At 41.9% G+C, this 19,632-nt stretch overlaps 2 protein-coding genes across 2 annotated transcripts; one reads left to right on the top strand and one right to left on the bottom strand.

Moving 5' to 3' along the window:
• Positions 1-1,140: 1,140 nt before the first annotated feature.
• On the top strand, positions 1,141-8,289 carry LOC137287553 (uncharacterized). Its single transcript, XM_067819907.1, has 5 exons — positions 1,141-1,319; positions 3,060-3,180; positions 3,993-4,201; positions 6,821-7,221; positions 8,099-8,289. The coding sequence occupies exons 1-5, from the start codon at positions 1,141-1,143 to the stop codon at positions 8,287-8,289; spliced, it is 1,101 nt and encodes a 366-aa protein (XP_067676008.1).
• A 2,845-nt stretch (positions 8,290-11,134) lies between these two features.
• On the bottom strand, positions 11,135-19,023 carry LOC137286541 (uncharacterized). The gene is made up of 7 exons (XM_067818463.1): positions 18,877-19,023; positions 18,376-18,469; positions 16,857-16,934; positions 16,449-16,574; positions 15,716-15,806; positions 12,758-12,945; positions 11,135-11,857 (listed from the first exon to the last, which is right to left on the bottom strand). Exons 4-7 carry the CDS (start codon positions 16,491-16,493, stop codon positions 11,663-11,665), a joined length of 519 nt encoding a protein of 172 aa, XP_067674564.1. The 5' UTR covers positions 16,494-16,574; positions 16,857-16,934; positions 18,376-18,469; positions 18,877-19,023; the 3' UTR covers positions 11,135-11,662.
• Between the last annotated feature and the right edge of the window lie 609 nt (positions 19,024-19,632).

Genomic DNA, 19,632 nt, shown 5'->3' with positions numbered 1-19,632 from the left:
TTCACCTCGCTTTTAGCAATTTTTCAGCAATATCACCAGTAATGGATTTATACATTGTATCCGTGTGGGGAATCGAACCCGGTCCTCGGCGTGACGAGAGAACGCTCCAGTAGGCTGCCCCACCGCCCCTGCTCTGCTAGAACACTGCCACTATACATGTAAAAGTCGGAAACAGAACTTGCTGCACTTCCAGCTGACCCGCTCAGCCGACCCACCATATATCAACCTGGACCTCCTTTAAACGGGGTTAAATTCCTTAGCCTACTTACCCTTACTCATTTATGCCTGTCAAATATGACAGAGATCCATCCTAAATTAACTAATGGGGTGAGTGAGTGTGAGTGAGTGAGTGAGTGAGTTTAGTTTTACGACGCTTTTAGCAATATTCCAGCAATATCACGGCGGGGGACACCAGAAAATGGGCTGCTTCACACACTGTACCCATGTGGGGAATCGAACACTTTAACCACTAGGCTACCCCACCGCCCATAAGTCAATGGAAATGACGTCAAGGGGCCCAATACAACTGGCATGAGTCTGTACATTTGAAGATCTGGGAACAATAATTGTATTATGCCAATGAATAACATATTTTTTTATACTTCTATAAATAATACCACGGTTTTAACGAAATCAAAAGAAGCAACAATTTTATTTCGTTACAACCGAATGTGTTCGGTTTAAGTGACCGGGACCAAAAACGTGTTGGTTATATGCCTCATTTCCTTACAAGCTGTGATCTTGTTGAATTGTTGACCGATTAATGTTACAGGTCACGATGACGTGCAGATTTGTTATACCTTTTATTTAGAGACTATATAAGCTACATACCAGTTCTATAATATCCGTTAACCTACACGATGTGATGTGGGATTTATTCGTAACTACTCGCCCATTTCCGTAACCTGCACGACGCAACTCCCGTGAAGACTCGAGTGGGCACAAATGCACAACGACCGAGATAGCGGCGAAGCGTCGCTATGATAATGCCATGACGTCACAGACATTTACGAAAGCATGACGTCACAATCACATCAGCCTCGCCACAGATCAGCAACGGGAGTGTACCCTATCTACTCGCTGTGAGTCTCAATATATCAACAGATGTAGAACTATGTCAACAGATGTACAACTGAATGTATGGGTGTAAGGAAGCTGGGTTACCTGCCTCCGTCTACAGCTGAGGTAAGCCAGGCTTACCAAGATTGTGGCCAACCGGGGATAACCGGCACACCCCGCTATAACGCCAACAGACGCCGGGTACAGTTTGCTAACCAGGCCGAGGACAGGAATCCACTGGAACAACAGTTTCTCAAAAGGTAAAGACGCATGAGAATCTGGGCTAGAACTGGTCTTCATGCTTGTATTGAGTGGTGACAGACGGGATCGGGTGGTCAGGTTCATTAACTTGGTTGACACAAATCAACGTATCCTAATTGCGTAGATCGATGCTCCTGCCATTAATCATTGGATTATCTGGTCAAGACTTGATCGCCGACTTATAACTGGAATACGATTTGTGCAGCGTTAACCAACAAACAAAAAAAACCAAAATGGCAACCCAGTTTCCAAAACGTCACCATTGTATATACAGTTCTTAAAAGAAGAACTAATTTGTCTCTTGTGAAAGAGAAATGGAATCTAATTTCCACAGTTTATATTTTATTTTACTTCACCTTTGTGCATAATCCATCTGAATATTTATGCTACATCGAAGTACACTTTCAAATACCTTATCCACAACCCGATATTCTTCAAGAAAAGCAGACTAAGATTGTTATCTAATCACACTCTTTACAAAGAGTGAGTGAGTAAGTTTAGTTTTACGCCATACTCAGAAATATTCCAGCTATATGGCGGCGGTCTGAAAATAATCGAGTCTGGACCAGACAATCCAGTTATCATCAGAATGAACATCGATCTGCACATATGTTGTAATTGAGCATTGTGACGTTTTCTGTGTGCTAAATGAAAATCATATTACAGTAAGGATGTCAAAATCAGAGACCTGATTTGAAATTAGGGACAACACTAAGTCTGCTTGACTGTGAAAAAGAACAAAACAAACAATTTTGAGGTGCGTCAGCGATATTTGTCATCTTATATCCGTAAGTATTACGACTAAATGGACTCATCGAAACATTCCGTTAGACTACAGGTGTACTAGAATTCCACAATCATGTTGAGAGTATATCTTTTTAGGACCGGCCGTTGTGAGTATGGTAGACGCTTGACTCTGTAAATTCTTACATTTAGATTTAACTGTTGCTCATTTCAATGAACATGTAGCATAAACATAGCTCCTATTTTTGATACCTAAGTTGACGACAAACTCTGCATACGGGCAAGCAAACATCTCGATGTTTAATCGTTGGCAGAGTTGGGCAATGAAAAGTGCCGTTATAAAAAGGCCGTATAACGGGATGCAATAAAACCCTGTTATTACAACTGTCATTATCTCTGATATCTCAAGTCTGGTACTGCAAATGCCACTGCTAAGAGATGTTTGATGGTATTTTTTATTGAGACAGTCAGCATTGTTGTCAACACTGGTTCTCTTGGGTAACTGTATGAAGAGTAGATGAATACGTACGTCGATCTGTGACCTACTGACCTGCCTCGTGATCCTTCCGATGGGACAAGGGCTTAAGTCGATGGGGTTTTTTTTCCTTTTCTCGTATCCGCACATACAGTTTACATAGATGAATATTAAAAAAACCCACGGTTCGATGAACAGTCAGCTTCTTTTTTGCAATGAATGCGACGTTCCAGTGATGGTAAGCAAAGGATATTTGCGTTTCAGATAACAACTCTTCCGTTGTCAATGATGATATTTTCTTAAAAAAACCTTTTTGGCGGAGTCGGGAAAGTTTTTCAAATATCAGACAGCTGTTGGGTATTAGTAAATGATAAACATGTGTACTATTTATATCTATGTGGCAAATTTGTACAATGATAAAATTTGCAATTCATCATTTGCATAGTGTATTATTGTAGAACATAATATATATGATTATTCATTTATTCGTTCGTTCATTCAACTGTTCATTCCTTCACAGGGTAAACGAAAATGTTCGGAATCATTTTGACGATGTTGATTTCCCTGAGAGTGAGGTTCCAGTCAAGACAGCATATACGTACTCCAACTCAGTCCGTAAACATCCCCAGAAGATCTCTCAGGTACGTCAACATCCGAACCACGTGTACAAAGCGATCTTCACGCAACGATGATCGTAGCCCACTCTGGAATAGTCCTAGTTATCAGGTCTCTTTGTGCAAGTAAGTAATGCCAGAATGCTTGGAAAATGCTTATGGACAATTATTTGATAAGACAGGGTGACAGGGTGACAGGGTGAGGGAGGTCATGTGACGCACGGGCAGTACATGTCAGGGACCGTCTGAAAATATTATGTGTCCGTATCACTGCTGGTCGAGGACTCCAGCGGAATTTTAAAAAGGGGGCAACTCGGATGACGTCAGTGCCGTCCAGCAGACGGTATTCGTCCTCGATTTTGAGAAGACAGATTGCCGTGTTAGCCTAATGTTGTACAATGTGATACCCGTAAGTTGGTAAAGGTAGAATCTGTCTCTGAACTGTGTGATAGCAGATAATGTGATGGACGTCTACGTGACCTTTATAGTTTAAATGTACAAATGTTTCGAAATAGTATTGATCTGTTCTCGTCTTTTAGAAATATACCGATATTCGTTGTATGAATGAGACTGCAGTGTGATAATAAGCATATGCTAATCTGTAGCTGCTGACATTACGGGACAATTTTACAACCACTTGAAACATTTGCTAAGAATAACTAAGAAATACACAGTTTTGGGGGGTTTGTTTTCTAAGAGTTACCGATACTCTGTGATGTTATCGACCTCAAGAGACAGCACGCCACGCGATCGAGCATGTTACAATATCGCGCTGTCATGTTGTGAGATTTGGCTGAACGGAGTACATTGATCACGGTGGTACTGTGATGTCTGTGCAGGTGAAAGTGCAGGACTTCCTGTCGGCCTGTGAGGTGGAGGTAGACCGACAGAAGAAGCGGCGCTGTCAAAAACCCGACTTCCTCCGCGTCGAGCCCCCTGAGTGTGAACCTGGGGACGACTGTGTCCCCTGTCAGGTACAGCAGCTGAAGAGGGATCTTCGTCGACGACACCCCACGGGACACTGGCCCGACTGTAAACTCTGTTACAGGTGAGGCCTGTGTGTTTGCGTGTGCATGTACGTGTGCGTGTGTGCATGCGTATGTATTTGCGTGTTCGTTTGTGACTGTGTTTGCGTCTGCGTCAACCGTGAGGTGATCTTTAAAGCCGCTTTAACAACATTCAGTGCAACGGTATACAGTGTGTCTGTTTAAGAGGGGAGGAAGCCCCGAAGTGGTAAAGTATTCAGATCCAGACGTGGTTTAACTCATAACCATTGGTAGGGTACTGACAGTACTGGAAACAAAATCGGATATAAATACTCCGTGTCAGGTACAAATAAACTCCATTGTTACCGTTCATTTACATGACGTTGCTGAGGATCGAACCCCGGCCGTTCCTTCTCCGAGCAGACGCTTTATCCACCAGACCACCGAGTAAGATGTCCCTGGGTTAGCCTAGAGGTTAAAGCGTTTGCTCATCACACTGAAGATATGGGTTCGACTCCCCGAATGGGTGTATTGTGTGAAGCCCATTTCTGGTGTTCACCGACGTATATTGCTGAAATATTCCTAATGGCGGCGGAAAACTAAACTCACTCACTGACTCACTAGGATGCTAAGATTGCAGAGCACTTGCCTCCGTGAGGTGGTAAACAAGTAAACAGAATATAGAATGCACAGCTCATGTGTTTGGTAATATCACAGCAGCTTAAATAACGTACTCGTATTTCGTATGGAGGGATCTGTTCCTAACCATGACTGCGTTTCAAAGCAAACGTAAATCAATGCAATTGATAACTTAACGTTAAACGTAGACATGTAAATCGATTCTACTTTAATCAGTATATCAAATGAGATTGTCGATAAGTCAACTAAACAGATTTGGGAAGGAACCATATTTTTCTGACATTGATCTAGGGGCCCCCAAACCCTTTATCACATATTTTGGTTACGTTTTTCAAGAGCTGATTATTAACGCTGCAGTTTTCAACGCTGACTTTATCTATTGTCACGCACGGAGGAACAGGCATGTGGGTAGATTTTCACCCCTCCTATCGGTGTCAAACTCTGCTTTGTTGCCTGTCACGTGTGTTTACCTCCGGGGTCCGAGTTCAAACCATTTCAGAGATATCGACTCAGGAAATCCATTAACCAAACCTTTCACCACCCAGCGCCATGATAAAATGCACGATGTGAGTATACCATTCGTCTATATATTTTACGTAAATACGTATTTTAGGACGTACTGTATAATACGGATTAGCGGTTTCAGAGAGTACGTTATAACCGTGATTGCCAATTCGTAGACATGTGCCGCTTCCTAAGTGGAAAATCGGGTAGAAAAATATATGTACCTTCGCAACAAGTTGACCTTTCTGTATGTTTGCATGTGCAGATCGCACAAAACAATACACAGCTTTATATTATGACGTCAGTCTAATCAGGATATAGTATGAACCATGTGATTGATGTCATGACCTGACCAACTGTCGGGGCACGATGACACGAATTCAATAGGGCTATCCGACCCACTGAGTCTCCTCTCATGCCCATAAAGACTGATCTGAACGTGTTCTAACCCGAAGTCTTGGCACAGTAGTTGTACCAGTCGCTCTAAAGTTTCCCTTGGCCTCTAGAGACCTATAGAACATGCTATAGAACTATAGAACTAAAGAACTATATAGAACTATAGAACTACTCCAACAGAAGAAATATCTGTCGTTTTTTGCATCAAAGAAATTAAGATATCCATTTACACGTTTTCGGTTAGGTTTGATCAACATAATGGTAAACAGAGGAAGAGGTTTTTATATTGAACGATGTAAGAGAATGTACCCTCTGTGTTATTTAGACGTGGAAAATGTTGGGGTTTTTTTTGTACTTGCGTGTCCCTTTTATACAGATTTGAGTACGAGATACATAGCTCAATATCATCTATGTAATCCCACAGATAGCTAACCTGTGACTGTCTGTTCGGGTTTTCCAATGCCTTTATTTACCGATGGAAATTCCACGTATTTCATTTCATTTCATGTCAAATCGAAATCCATGCCAAACAGACGGTGGTTCTATACTATTCTGGCGTATTCATCACTCTCTCATGCGGGGAGTATAACATAATTATAATAATTTGAACATAGCTAACCCTTTTTTGCTACTTGCAAACTCGGTATGACGGTGAGACCCCGACACAAATGTCAGAGCAAAGCTGTGTCCCACCGGGGCCAGGGACATGACATCAGGGACATCTCAGCTCTACGTTTGTTGTAGCTTGAACACAATAATATAAACGACGACAGTAAAAGCGCTGAGTTCATTTCAAAGACATACATCGCCAAACCTATGTCATGTGGCCTGTCATTACTATTCATTTGGCTCAGGCAAAATGGCAAGCCTCAATTTAGAGCGGTGCCAGGTGTAGATGCGGACTAGAATTTGTTTTCAGCAACCCATGCTTAGATCGATGTTCGATGTCAATCATTTGATTTTCTGGTGCAGACTCGATTATCTCAAGCTGTTGTATCACCGAATGTTGCGTTGATCAACAAAACAAAATTAGAACAGATGTTTGACATGTGCCAGACACCTTGGTATTACGGACATACTCTTCCATGCGACAGGTAAACTCCATTCACTCACTCACTCTCCCATCATCGTTTTATTACCAGATACCGCAGTCACCGTACCACCATGAAGGAAATGGCAGATACTCAGTCCAAGGTGATCCCTGTGTGTAAACAGGCGGTCCTCAAGGACAAGCTTGGAGTGAAGACACCTCCCCCTCCTCCAGCGTCCGTCATGGCCATACTTGCCTCCCCCGGGGCCACGCCCTCCCCGATTTCCCACGGGACACCGGACTCCGAGTACGACACGGAGAAAAGGGATCAGCTGATCAAGAAGTTCATCCCAAAACCCAAGGTCATTCACTACGAGTGCCAGCCACGGGATCGAGTGTTCTTCTACACGGAGGAGACAGCCTCCCAGGGCATTGTGCATCAGCCCTACCTGTTCCAGAAGCGTCAGCTTGTCCTTACCAACGGGAAGAAGAAGTCCAAGAAGGCGTCCGACCGTGAGTTCGCGATCTTCTTAGTCTGTTACGCTGTAATTTGCAACCCATGAATATCCGAATTAAAATTTAGCAACCCTTCCTTATCGTAAAAGGCGACTAACAGAATCGGGTGGTCAGGCTCACCGACTTGGTTGACACATGTCATCGTATCCCAAATGCGTAGATCGATGCTCATGCTGTTAGTCACTGGATTGTCTTGTCTAGGCTCCATTATTTACAGCCGTCATATGGCTGGAATACCGAGCGGCGTTAAACAACCAGTCACATAATCCCAGGTAAAGACGTAATAAAAACAACCTAATTGCAGGTGAGTTTCAGCCTTGACAAATTATGTAAACTTTTAAGTGTTTACTTACAATATTCTCAAACTAGTATACATTATCCCACCAACTGTGCTCGAAGGGTCCCTATCCTTTAAACAGTAGTAGGGGTTTACCTTACGTCAGGCGCATATACGGAACGAATCCGATTAAAATACATGTGCAAAAGTTCATCTATGTTCCAAAATATTTCGAAACCCGATCTGTCTAGGTGTAGTGGGGGCAGTATGACTAGCATGCAATCTGTGTGATACTATACCAGTGAGACACTGCCACGATCCATTTTATCGTGTGTTCATTCCTCGCAAGTAATACAGTTAACCTACAGGACAGCGCTAGCATTCCCTTGGCTGTGGGATAAGAGAGGAGTTAAACATTTCATCAGTGACATCGAAAAGCCTGCTACAAAAGCTTCAAAATTACTAATTCGACGTCAAACAAAACCCACTCTCTCAATTCCCAACACTTTTACAATTTCTGAATCAATGTCCAGTGTTATTGCAAGAATGTTGCGCCAAATAGCACGCTCTCGTCCACGTCATTCCCTTTGTTTGCAGCTACGTATACTGTCTCCCAACTCGGCCTCGTCTTCACCATCCCTGAGCACAACCCCGCCCTCCCAGAGCGGCACCCTAGTCCACCCATGAGGAACTGGAACAAGAATACCGTCCTTCCTCCAATCAGTGTCCACAAGGTGGAACGAGATGCCATGGACATCAACCACCCGGATGTAGACACGGCGGGGTGAAGCAGACACGTGCGCTGGTTGACTTTTTGTCCTTGAAATGAAGTTTCTCACACATGTATTAGTTTTCTGTCATGGTTGTCTGTTGAGCAGATAGCATGAAACAAATTGTATCATACATCCAGGTGTTGATGTCTTGTCAGGGGAAATATTTGGGTCTGTGTTGTGACTATGTGGATCCCTTCTATTTAATGGTCAGATGTCAGTGTACTATTTCCTGAACATTAAACTCAGATATGTATGGACTCATTCGTTATTTTTTTAAATGAATGCTTTGCTGTGTGGCACGGAATTCAGCCATCTTCCAGCTTGCCTACGCAATAAGGATAGGATGACACGTGCCATCCGAGTCAGCGAGCCTGACCAGATGATCACGTCAGTTGCCTTTTACGGCAAGCATGGGTTGCTCAAGATCAACTGTAACGGCAAGCATGGGTTGCTCAAGATCAACTGTAACGGAAAGCATGGATTGCTCAAGATCAGCTGTAACCCGGATCTTCACACAGGTGTTTTAATAGGGTGGGACAAAAAGGTATGGCGGCTGAAACGCTTTCCAACCATTTTCTATTTTCTGAAAAGCAATGAACTTCCATCAGCATGATAAAATAATCTATGTTATCGAGCACTGCTACTTAGTAACAGGATGTTTTTTGACATATGTCAAAATGTGTCATACATCAGACCACGTATCACTTGACTTGAGGGTGTAGGTCGATACTGAAGCTATCAGTCAGCTCTGCTATGCATCCAGGCAGCGGTTTTAAATTTCGCAATAATTCTTAATGTTCGACAGATTCCACCACACACCGGAAAGACAGGTCTATCCTGTTCACGGCTTATCGTATTACTTCGTGTTGTGACAATCACACTCAGAAACAACCTGCTGAACGAAGAGCCTAATTGGCTATGTGAGTTTGGTTCCCTTTGGCTATCGATACTTACAGTTGTGACCTTTTATAGTGGTGAGCAGTATACATATGCTCCATTTCATACATTCCACGAAAGCTGTTACTAAGGTGTATGCCTCATTTAAACATTCCGCCTGTCATTAAGACTTGCTGCAGATCTCGGTGTTAAAGGGGTACTTCCCGATATCCTTCCCAGCCACATTCTTTTCCAAAATGTCACGGATTTTGGCGAGAGTTTGGCGTTGTTCCTCTTCCTCTAGGGCGCATACCATACTGAATGTTGAGTAATACTTGTGGATTGCCTCTACCGTTCCCTATAACAAAGTGACCCGGATACAATGTGAGTGAATTTGGTTTTACGCCGCTTTTAGCAATATTCCAACAATATGATGACGGGATCACAAGAAATGGCTTCACTGACACAGTTGAAGTAGTTGAGATTTGGCATCGTAAGGAAATATCAATAACTGCGCACGTCTGGAATTCGAACCCAGGACCAGATTGTGCCATGATTCATTCGTGACGACTCCACCCTATTCGTAACCCCCAAGAAGATCTCGGCTTATCCCGGTATAAAGCGTGTGAGTGTCCGTGACCACGACTATGAGGTGTACAGGGACGCAACACTACAAGGTAATTTCTCTACCTTTGGTCCAACCATACTGAATGTTGAGTAATACCTGTGGATTGCCTTCATAGTTTTAGATTATTTCATAATATGTATACATGTTGGTTGCTATCATCACATCGCTCAACATTATTTCAGCCATGTGACACTGCTCTGTTTATAATCTGGATCAGACAATCTAGTGATTGCCATCTTGAGCATGAATCTACACAAATGGCATACGCACATATAACATACAACAAGGCACGCGGATAACATAAAATACTACCCATCAAAAGGTTAGACTCGCTAGTTGAATAATTAAATATACCTGCTTACTTCACCCAGATGTTCTAAATTAGCTTTTGCAAAATATTCAATCATGTCATAAGGTCCTGTTTACACATAAACTGGTGTATTGTAAAATAAATTCGTAACGTTAAAGAGATGATTGTCATGGGTTCAATAAATTATGAAACTCGACAAAATTTGGCACATTCTTAACAAAAATTTGGCACATTCGTAACAGAACTGTAAACCAACATGTAGCTGTTCATATACATGTTATTTTCTCTTGGTTTTCTGCAATTTATTGCACAATCCTCGTGTTATTCATCTGCAGTTCATTTGCAGTTGGTTCCTTCAAGTTAGTGGAGAAATTACTCTTTGATCATATATGTGTTACGACCTTAGACATTTGGTTGTAATTGGCAGTACGGCTACCATCATTGTCAAAGAGAACATAAAGAAAATTTCATCATTACTTAACCAATATCTCAAGGACATATGCCAAAATCACAATCCCAGATCTATTCATGTAGTCCGGACGATTTCAAATTATCTGCCCTTGATTTTCATGAGCAGTTTGCTGTGGTAATCAGCTTCAGTCGAAAAACCAATACAAATTTAAGGTACACACCAGGCTCATTTTTACCTAAGAGCAATATTCCGGCAACATAACAGGAGCGTTTGACCTTCACACACGTTATACGTGTGAATTCTTCCCTTGGGAGAACATATCATTAATCACCCAACATAATCGCCATTAAAATTTATGTGCTCTGAAGCAGCGTTTAAGACATTGTGTTTTTCCCTAGAAAGTCGCTGTAGCGCAATCGTTCAAATGAATGATTCTAAACCATTATCATTATTTATTTTTTATTTCACATTTTCACGTCGTCTACAAACTTAACTTCTATAGCGAAGCCAGATATTTTCACAACCGTCGCACTCTAAATCGTCAAAAGAATTAAGATTAAAACTTGAAGACAAACGAAGAACGGTACCCCGTAAGTTCCTTTTTCATTTTAAAAAATGATATAAAAGACATATCTGAATGATGAACCTATTTTATTTGTGGCAAGTCATATTTGAATGATCAGCTTTTATTAAATACATTTTACAAAAATTCGTTTATGTCCAAAAACGTAAAAGCAGGTAACGTACATGCATTGGGTCATTGTATATGTACATGTTAATCATCAGTTTGAGATACCGATCAATAAATGTTATGTGTATTCCACGTGTAAGTCACTGATCGCTCAACTGGTGTTACTGGTCATGGGACGCCTTAAGACACGTATTGATTGCAGTTACTGTAGTGATTGACGCTAGTGAAAATAAATGTGACATGTCTTACTAATACAGTGCTCGTTACCCGTACATTTTGTGTTTCAAATGTCACGTGGATATGTAGATTTCAGTGGTGAATGACATAGATTTTTGATAATTAACAAATAAAATGTCTTGCGGAAATCATTAACAAAGAACGTGCATCTAGGGCTTAAAATTACAGGAACTGTTGTCGATTTCAGTGGTGAACGACGCTGACAGGTACAAGATAACAGTACCAAATCACGTGTTAGACCGTCTTATGACAGGTGTAGATGTATATTTCAGTTGTGAATGGTATCTGAATGGAATCGTTGTCCCTGGTTTCCGGGTGTTTCTGAAGGATAGCCCGGATGGCATCCAGGGCTTGTCGGGAGCGCTCGCCAGTGAGACCCGCCAGTACACTAATGGACGACATGTGATCCACAACGAAATTCTGATTACCCTGGAGACAAAATGCATGACAAACAGAATATAAAATTCAAATAATCCAAAGAATAAGCGAACTGGCACAATGCTTCCAATGTGAAATTTACAATGTCTTCTTGTCAACATTTTAAGTATTACACTGTTGATAACACAGGCAATGACGCGAAATCCGACATCAAATATCAAACTGAGCTGGTATGGTGCTACCCCGCTTTTAGCAATATTCCATCAGTATGAGTCGGCAGACATCAGAAATTGGTTTCATAGGTTATATCAATATGGTGAATCGACCCCGGGCCTTCAGCGTGACAAGAGGACTCTTTAACCATTAGGCCACCCCATCGCCCCACCAAAACTCAGTGCTTAATAAATAAAGTGGTGATGTGTGAGTGTGTGATTGTGTTTGTGTGTGAGTGTGTGAGGGCCGCGGGGTATCTACAGTTGTAACATTAGATTTTCGTAATCCATAGGTCATTACACCTCAGTAAATGCTTACAACAGACATTTAATGGCATGAGCAACTACAACGTGGATGTTTATCCAAGTTGAATTCAAGTTACCCTTCCTTGCTGTAAAACTATATAGAATAAAATATATCGTGATCTCTTAATTTCCGTTACCATATGTGAGTTTTAGGTCTTAAATCTAATTGTTAATCTTCGGATTATCGTGGACAATAATATGGAGGGATTTATCGTTAGGAAACTACAGCTTATGCAATATCTGATACTTTTATAAATTCCTAAAATAATAGGGGACCAAGCATAACGCCCTGAGGGACACAAGATGAGATACAGGTTTTGATGGATTTATCTACATCCACTGATAACTGTAAATTTCTTACTGCTCGATAAGTTCTTCTGGGGCAAACTAGCTTGATTCTTGCCGTATGATCTATGATTTACTGTTAATTCACCTTAAACTCAACTCCTGGTAGTTTGACATACTCTTCGTCTTTGAATCCGGTGTAATCTTGGAATACTTCCCTCCAGGGAAGATATCCGCCAACATTTTGCGAGGGCTTTGTTTCATCTAGTGTCATGATGTAGCTTTGTATTTCATTTATCCACGGCACCGACCAGTCTTTCTTGTTCCAGATCAGAACTGAGGACAACATGAAAGAACTTAGTTTCGAAGCATAATCCCAGACAGTCTACAGGTTAGTAGATCCTCCTACTGCTGTGTGTATGTTACGAATGCAGAGTTGTGTCATTCCTGATATGATTGCTCTGTCACTGAGAAATCATGATGTTTTTATTGGTTTGGTTGTTGTTTAACGTCGCACCCATGAATACCCAAGCAATATGACGGCAATATGTAAACGTGGAGTCCGGACTAAACAATCCAGTGATCAAATGATAGGCCACTAGATCCTCCTACTGCTGTGTGTCTGTTACGAATGCAGAGTTGTATCATTCTTGATATGACGGCTCTGTCACTCAGAAAAATTATGGCAATATGTAAAAGTGGAGTCCGGACTATACAATCCAGTGATCAAATGATAGGCCACTAGATCCTCCTACTGCTGTGTGTCTGTTACGAATGCAGAGTTGTATCATTCTTGATATGACGGCTCTGTCACTCAGAAAAATTATGGCAATATGTAAAAGTGGAGTCCGGACTAAACAATCCAGTGATCAAATGATAGGCCACTAGATCCTCCTACTGCTGTGTGTCTGTTACGAATGCAGAGTTGTATCATTCTTGATATGACGGCTCTGTCACTCAGAAAAATTATGGCAATATGTAAAAGTGGAGTCCGGACTATACAATCCAGTGATCAAATGATAGGCCACTAGTCCTCCTACTGCTGTGTGTCTGTTACGAATGCAGAGTTGTATCATTCTTGATATGACGGCTCTGTCACTCAGAAAAATTATTGCAATATGTAAAAGTGGAGTCCGGACTATACAATCCAGTGATCAAATGATAGGCCACTAGATCCTCCTACTGCTGTGTGTCTGTTACGAATGCAGAGTTGTATCATTCTTGATATGACGGCTCTGTCACTCAGAAAAATTATGGCAATATGTAAAAGTGGAGTCCGGACTAAACAATCCAGTGATCAAATGATAGGCCACTAGATCCTCCTACTGCTGTGTGTCTGTTACGAATGCAGAGTTGTATCATTCTTGATATGACGGCTCTGTCACTCAGAACAATTATGGCAATATGTAAAAGTGGAGTCCGGACTATACAATCCAGTGATCAAATGACAGGCCACTAGATCCTCCTACTGCTGTGTGTCTGTTACGAATGCAGAGTTGTATCATTCTTGATATGACGGCTCTGTCACTCAGAAAAATTATGGCAATATGTAAAAGTGGAGTCCGGACTATACAATCCAGTGATCAAATGATAGGCCACTAGATCCTCCTACTGCTGTGTGTCTGTTACGAATGCAGAGTTGTATCATTCTTGATATGACGGCTCTGTCACTCAGAAAAATTATGGCAATATGTAAAAGTGGAGTCCGGACTATACAATCCAGTGATCAAATGATAGGCCACTAGATCCTCCTACTGCTGTGTGTCTGTTACGAATGCAGAGTTGCATCGTTCTTGATATGACGGCTCTGTCACTCAGAAAAATTATGGCAATATGGAAACGTGGAGTCCGGACTATACAATCCAGTGATCAAATGATAGGCCACTAGATCCTCCTACTGCTGTGTGTCTGTTACGAATGCAGAGTTGTATCATTCTTGATATGACGGCTCTGTCACTCAGAAAAATTATGGCAATATGTAAAAGTGGAGTCCGGACTATACAATCAACATTATGAGCATTCACGTGATACTTTCAAGGATACTGTGCTATTCAAAGTGTTACCAATCGTGGCGATATAAACGTAACCTCCTTTGTGAGGGAAATATTAAAAATTGTAGGATTTCAAAGAGATAGGGTAGCTACGAAACTGAAACACAATGTCGCATTTCTTACTTTGTTGCTGCATGCCTTAGGTTACTGCATTGTCTGGTCCAGATCCGAATATTTACCAATCTCCGTGATACATTTGGGTTATTGCTGAGTGCAGCCTCGAGCCACGAACAAAACATTCACAACGCCACTTAATCGCCAAAGGCACTCGATCACACAGTCTAAGTCAGCTCCGACATGTCAGTATGATTTTAAGCCGCATTTAGCAATATTCGAGTGAGTGAGAGAGTGAGTGAGTGTAGTTTTACGCCGCACTCAGCCACATTCCAGCTACATGGCCAATGCAAGTCAGCAAGCCTGACCACCCGATCCCCACCTCAGAAGCTGTCAAATATATACCGTTTTACGAAACGGATATAGGATTTAAACACGGATGTGTTACTATAGTGACTCGAACAAACGCGTTGTTCGCAAATAATGAATTATCAGACAAAACATTATTGTTTGATAATTAATGGCCCGATATGGAAGTACTTACCTTGGTTGCTCAAGCGCTCAAGAGTCAGCTGCACACATGCGTGTCTATAAATAATCGGCTCTGGACGAGACAATCCAGTCATCAACAACATGAGCTTCCATCTGCGCAACTGGAAACCGATGACATGTGTCAACCAAGTTAGCGAGACTGACCACCCGATCCCGTTGGTCTCCCCGATATGCATAGTCGCCTGTTATGGCAAGCATGGGCTGCTGAAGGCCTGTTCTACTCCGGACGGGTCTACCTTCACGGGGCAGCAATATTCGAGCAATATCAGGCAGGAGACTACAGAAATGGGCTTCACTCATTCGATTCACACCCATGAGAACTCGGGTCCTCCGCGACATAAACGAACGCTTTGCCCACTTGGCTACTCACCTACCCCTTGGCTCCTGATTCGGAATACCAAACTGGTCTGTTTGTTCCCCTCCCACAAAATGGAGATGAAGGTACTCACTTAGCTTCCCTCCATTCACCATCACGCGTCGTATTTCGTCCAGGACATGTCTGTACGAAAACCAGTGGAAACTCTGGGCACAAACCACAGCCTGAATGGAAATGCATGATTTCACCAAGTATGAACAGATACATTGTTTCTTGACCACAAAGTTTCGGGGTTTGTTCTAGCCCCATGATCAAGTTCAGTTCTACATGATGATGGGACTAGAACAAACCCCCGAAACGTTGTGGTCCAGAATAGACCAAGGAAATGTAAACCCCAAAAATTTCTATATTCATCATATTGTATCTTCTGACATGCCAGTCAGGCATCTTAACATTACCATGAAGTGAATATCATTAATAAATAGACAATTGTATCTTCCTTCAGCCTGTAACGGCGGTTGGTTGTTAAACGCCGCACCCAGCAAATATTCCGGCTATGTGTCGGTAGTCTCTCAATAGTGTAGTCAGCTCCAAACAGTCCAGTAATCAAGTGGTCAATCGATCCACGTAAATGGGATACGCTGACATGTGTCAACCAATGCAAGTCAGCAAGCCTGACCACCCGATCCCCACCTCAGTTGCTTTTCAGTAAGTACTGTTTTAAGAAACGGATATAGGATTTCAACATGGAGCTATGGCGCTACGAGCGAACACTTACATAACAGTGACTCGGACAAACGCGTTGTTGGTAAATAATGAATTATCAGATGAAACATTGTTTAATGGTCTAATATGAAAGCTCTTACCTTAGTTGCGCTGCCAGGTAACGGTATAGATTCAGCTGCACACATGCGTGCCTCAACATCCGGGCAACTCTCCTGAAGAACCTGAAGAAACCCTGCAGATGGCTCTGTTGCCAAGTAACGGGAGGTCTAGTTAGAACGAAAACCATGTATATGTATTAAACTGCGATTCAAAAATCGAAAGATCTTCTTCGTATTATCTGAAGTGAGACTTTATATTTACTTCATAATATGTGGATAAAAGCACTTAAGAGTCCATAAACACTACACCTTTGTTAGCGTGGAATTTGGCATGAAGATCGAACTATTGAATACCAGGCTTCTGAACGACAGTGTACGACGTGCCAAGTGAATGTCGACATGACGAGTTGTACATGTACAAATTAACGTTGAGCAGAACACACGACTAACCTTTCCTACTTTCTGGCTCAGTTTTTTTCGTCAGAAGCCCAGTGCCTGCTCCCAGTTCCAGGACATCGTACGTGACTGCTGTGTAGAAACAAGCATGTCTGTAGTGGACATTAAACACGTTGGACCCGTGAAGATCCGGGTAGGAATAGATCTTCAGTAGCGTATGGTTCTTCTAAGAGGCGACTAAGGGGATCGCGAGTGGTCAGGCTGGATGACGTGGTTGACACATGTCATCAGTTCCCAATTGCGCAGATCGATGCTCACGCTGTTGATCACTGGATTGTATTGTAATTGAGTCCAGGCTCCATTATTTGCAGGCTGCCGCCACATAGCTGTAGTAATGCTGAGTGTGGCGTAAATTCACTCATCTCACATCAATTGCGTAGATCTATGCTCGTGCTGTTAATCACTGGATTGTCTGGTCCAGACTTGATTATTTACAGACATAGATTTAAGGTAGTCTTAGCGCTAAGGTTAATTTGTACCACGACACCCTACCTTCACGAAGCAACCTTTGTTAAGTTTAACCTTAACTCACATTCTTTAACACTGAACTAAGGTTACCTTAGTGACATACAATCGTCCTTGTGCTTTGTGGAGGGAGGCCCAGGTTGTCACATGTCATCGTACTACCATTGCGTAGATCCATATAGGGCCATTAAATATCCAGCAATAATATTTTGTGTAGTAATTCATTATTTACTAACAACGTGTTTGTTCTAGTCACTATAGTAACTATTCGCACATAGCGCCATTGCTCCGTGTTCAAATCCTATATCCGTTTCGGAAAACGGTATATACTGAACAGCCCCTGAGGTGGGGATCGGGTAGTCAGGCTTGCCGACTTGCATTGGCCATATAGCTGGAATATGGCTGAGTGTGGAGTAAACCTACATTCACTCACTCACTCACTCGAATATTGTTAATGCGTTGTAAATGTTTTGTTCGTGGCTCGACGCTGCACTCAGCAATAACCCATATTATCACGGAGATTGGTAAATATTCGGATCTGGCCCAGACAATGCAGTAACCTAAATCACGAGTATTGTTTTTCAGTTTCCTAGCTATCCTGTTTTAAATATTTCCCTCACAAAGGAGGTTACGTTTATATCGCCACAATTAGTAACACTTTGAATAGCACAGTATCCTTGAAAGTATCGCGTAAATGCTCATGATGTTCATCACTGGATTGTATAGTCCAGGCTCCACTTTTACAGACAGCCGCCATATTGCTTGGGTATTCGTGAGTGTGAAGTTAAACAAAAACAACCAAAAAAATAAAAACATCATAAAAAAATAAAAACAGAGCCATCATATCAAGAATGATACAATTCTGCATTCATAACTTACACACAGCATCAGGAGGATCTTGTGACCTGTCACTTGGTTAAAGTTTAAGGGTGACATTTATAACTGTGAAAGATTCGAAACAACAATCAGTGGATCCCGCAACGAGCAAGGGACGCAACTGTGCTCAACGAATTGCAGCTGTGAGCGAACTATTGCGAAACATACTCACCTGCGTCTTGTGTTTGTATCCCAGAGATTGTGCTTGCGATAAGGGCCACGGCGTCCTCGTTATAAGAAGGTCTGTTGGCGTTATAATGAGCTCCCTAAGGAGGAAATGTAGTACAAGAGTACAAAGGATAAGCTACGTTGTATTAGATATCTGAATAGGTCATTCCTGTTGAGGTTCATAATCATTTTAAAGATGAGACATGAGACTATTTAGGAAGTGGGATAAAAAAAAAGATAGTACATTGTTGTGTGTGAGCAGTTGGTATGTGGGTCAGCTCATACTCAATCCAATCAAACATTGAACCCAAATTTTTACTGTCTCAAGATCATGGGGGGACATAAATTGTAATCTACGGTGTATGTTGAAAAATATCGAATGCATGTTCAAGCAAGAAGATTCATGTTTATGCATATTAATCAGCAATTTTATCAGTGCGTTACTTTTATCAAACGATCATGGCGATTCATCTTAAACATGAACAGTTAGGGAAGATGCTCTTACCTTCTGAAATCCAGCCTTTGCAATGTTGTGAACACTCATTCTGATGAAACGATAGCTTCTTCAAAGACAAGCAGAAAATACTGTGAACCCCTTCGCCAACACGCTCATGTCGTCCTCGCCATATCTTTTTTTAAGGTCAGGGTCGATGAACTCCGCAGGGTTTGAGAAGTTTATCTTGTAAGTTTAAAGTCGATGGCGGACTTTTGAGGCATCTCTCTAACCGCCTTATACAAAGTTAAATTAATTCAGTTTGGGGCGATATGAACGGTGCGTTCTTATGGTTGTAAATAGTTATGTTTCTTGGCATGGTATCAGTTGTTTTTCTGTCCTTAAGCAAGTGTTTCTGTCATCCGTTTTCTGAGACTACATCTTCCTGCTGTATTATTTGTGGCGTCCGGTTGAACGAGTTTGGGAATGGCAAGGTGACGGCGGACTAATTGATGATTAACTTCAGACAAAGAGGCCTAGTATTTAAGTCACTATCAATCAGCGTTCGAAAAAACCGCCGGCCCAAAGGCCCAGTGCCGGTTGTTATTGTATCGGGCCGGCAGTTTCAAATATGTGCAGGTCCCGATGGTCTTCAATTAATTATCTTTTAGTTATTTTCAGCTGGAATGTTTCTTCATTAACGTTCGGAGCATTCACAATCCATCATGTTACGTACACTTACAGTTTCACTTCCTGATATTTCAGCGAATATTGAAGTAGGAATGTCAACACCACTCTAAATGATTAAAACTCCTCAGTGTGCCGTAA

The sequence above is a fragment of the Haliotis asinina genome, chromosome 6 (genome assembly GCF_037392515.1).
Source record: "Haliotis asinina isolate JCU_RB_2024 chromosome 6, JCU_Hal_asi_v2, whole genome shotgun sequence".
Classification (NCBI taxonomy): domain Eukaryota; kingdom Metazoa; phylum Mollusca; class Gastropoda; order Lepetellida; family Haliotidae; genus Haliotis; species Haliotis asinina.
Note: the sequence above shows the minus strand (reverse complement) of the source record. Positions and strands in the feature narration are given on the sequence as shown.

Bases quoted from the DNA above. Each gene is read 5' to 3' on its own strand.
- LOC137287553 (XM_067819907.1), top strand. From the start codon at position 1,141: ATGGGTGTAAGGAAGCTGGGTTACCTGCCTCCGTCTACAGCTGAGGTA. The intron at 1,320-3,059 runs GTAAAGACGCAT...ATTCCTTCACAG, and splicing joins GAACAACAGTTTCTCAAAAG to GGTAAACGAAAATGTTCGGA. The intron at 4,202-6,820 runs GTGAGGCCTGTG...TTTTATTACCAG, and splicing joins GACTGTAAACTCTGTTACAG to ATACCGCAGTCACCGTACCA.
- LOC137286541 (XM_067818463.1), bottom strand. From the start codon at position 16,493: ATGTGTGCAGCTGAATCTATACCGTTACCTGGCAGCGCAACTAAG. The intron at 15,807-16,448 runs GTAAGAGCTTTC...ATTTCCATTCAG, and splicing joins TACCTGGCAGCGCAACTAAG to GCTGTGGTTTGTGCCCAGAG. The intron at 11,858-12,757 runs GTGAATTAACAG...TTTTGTCTCCAG, and splicing joins TACCAGGAGTTGAGTTTAAG to GGTAATCAGAATTTCGTTGT.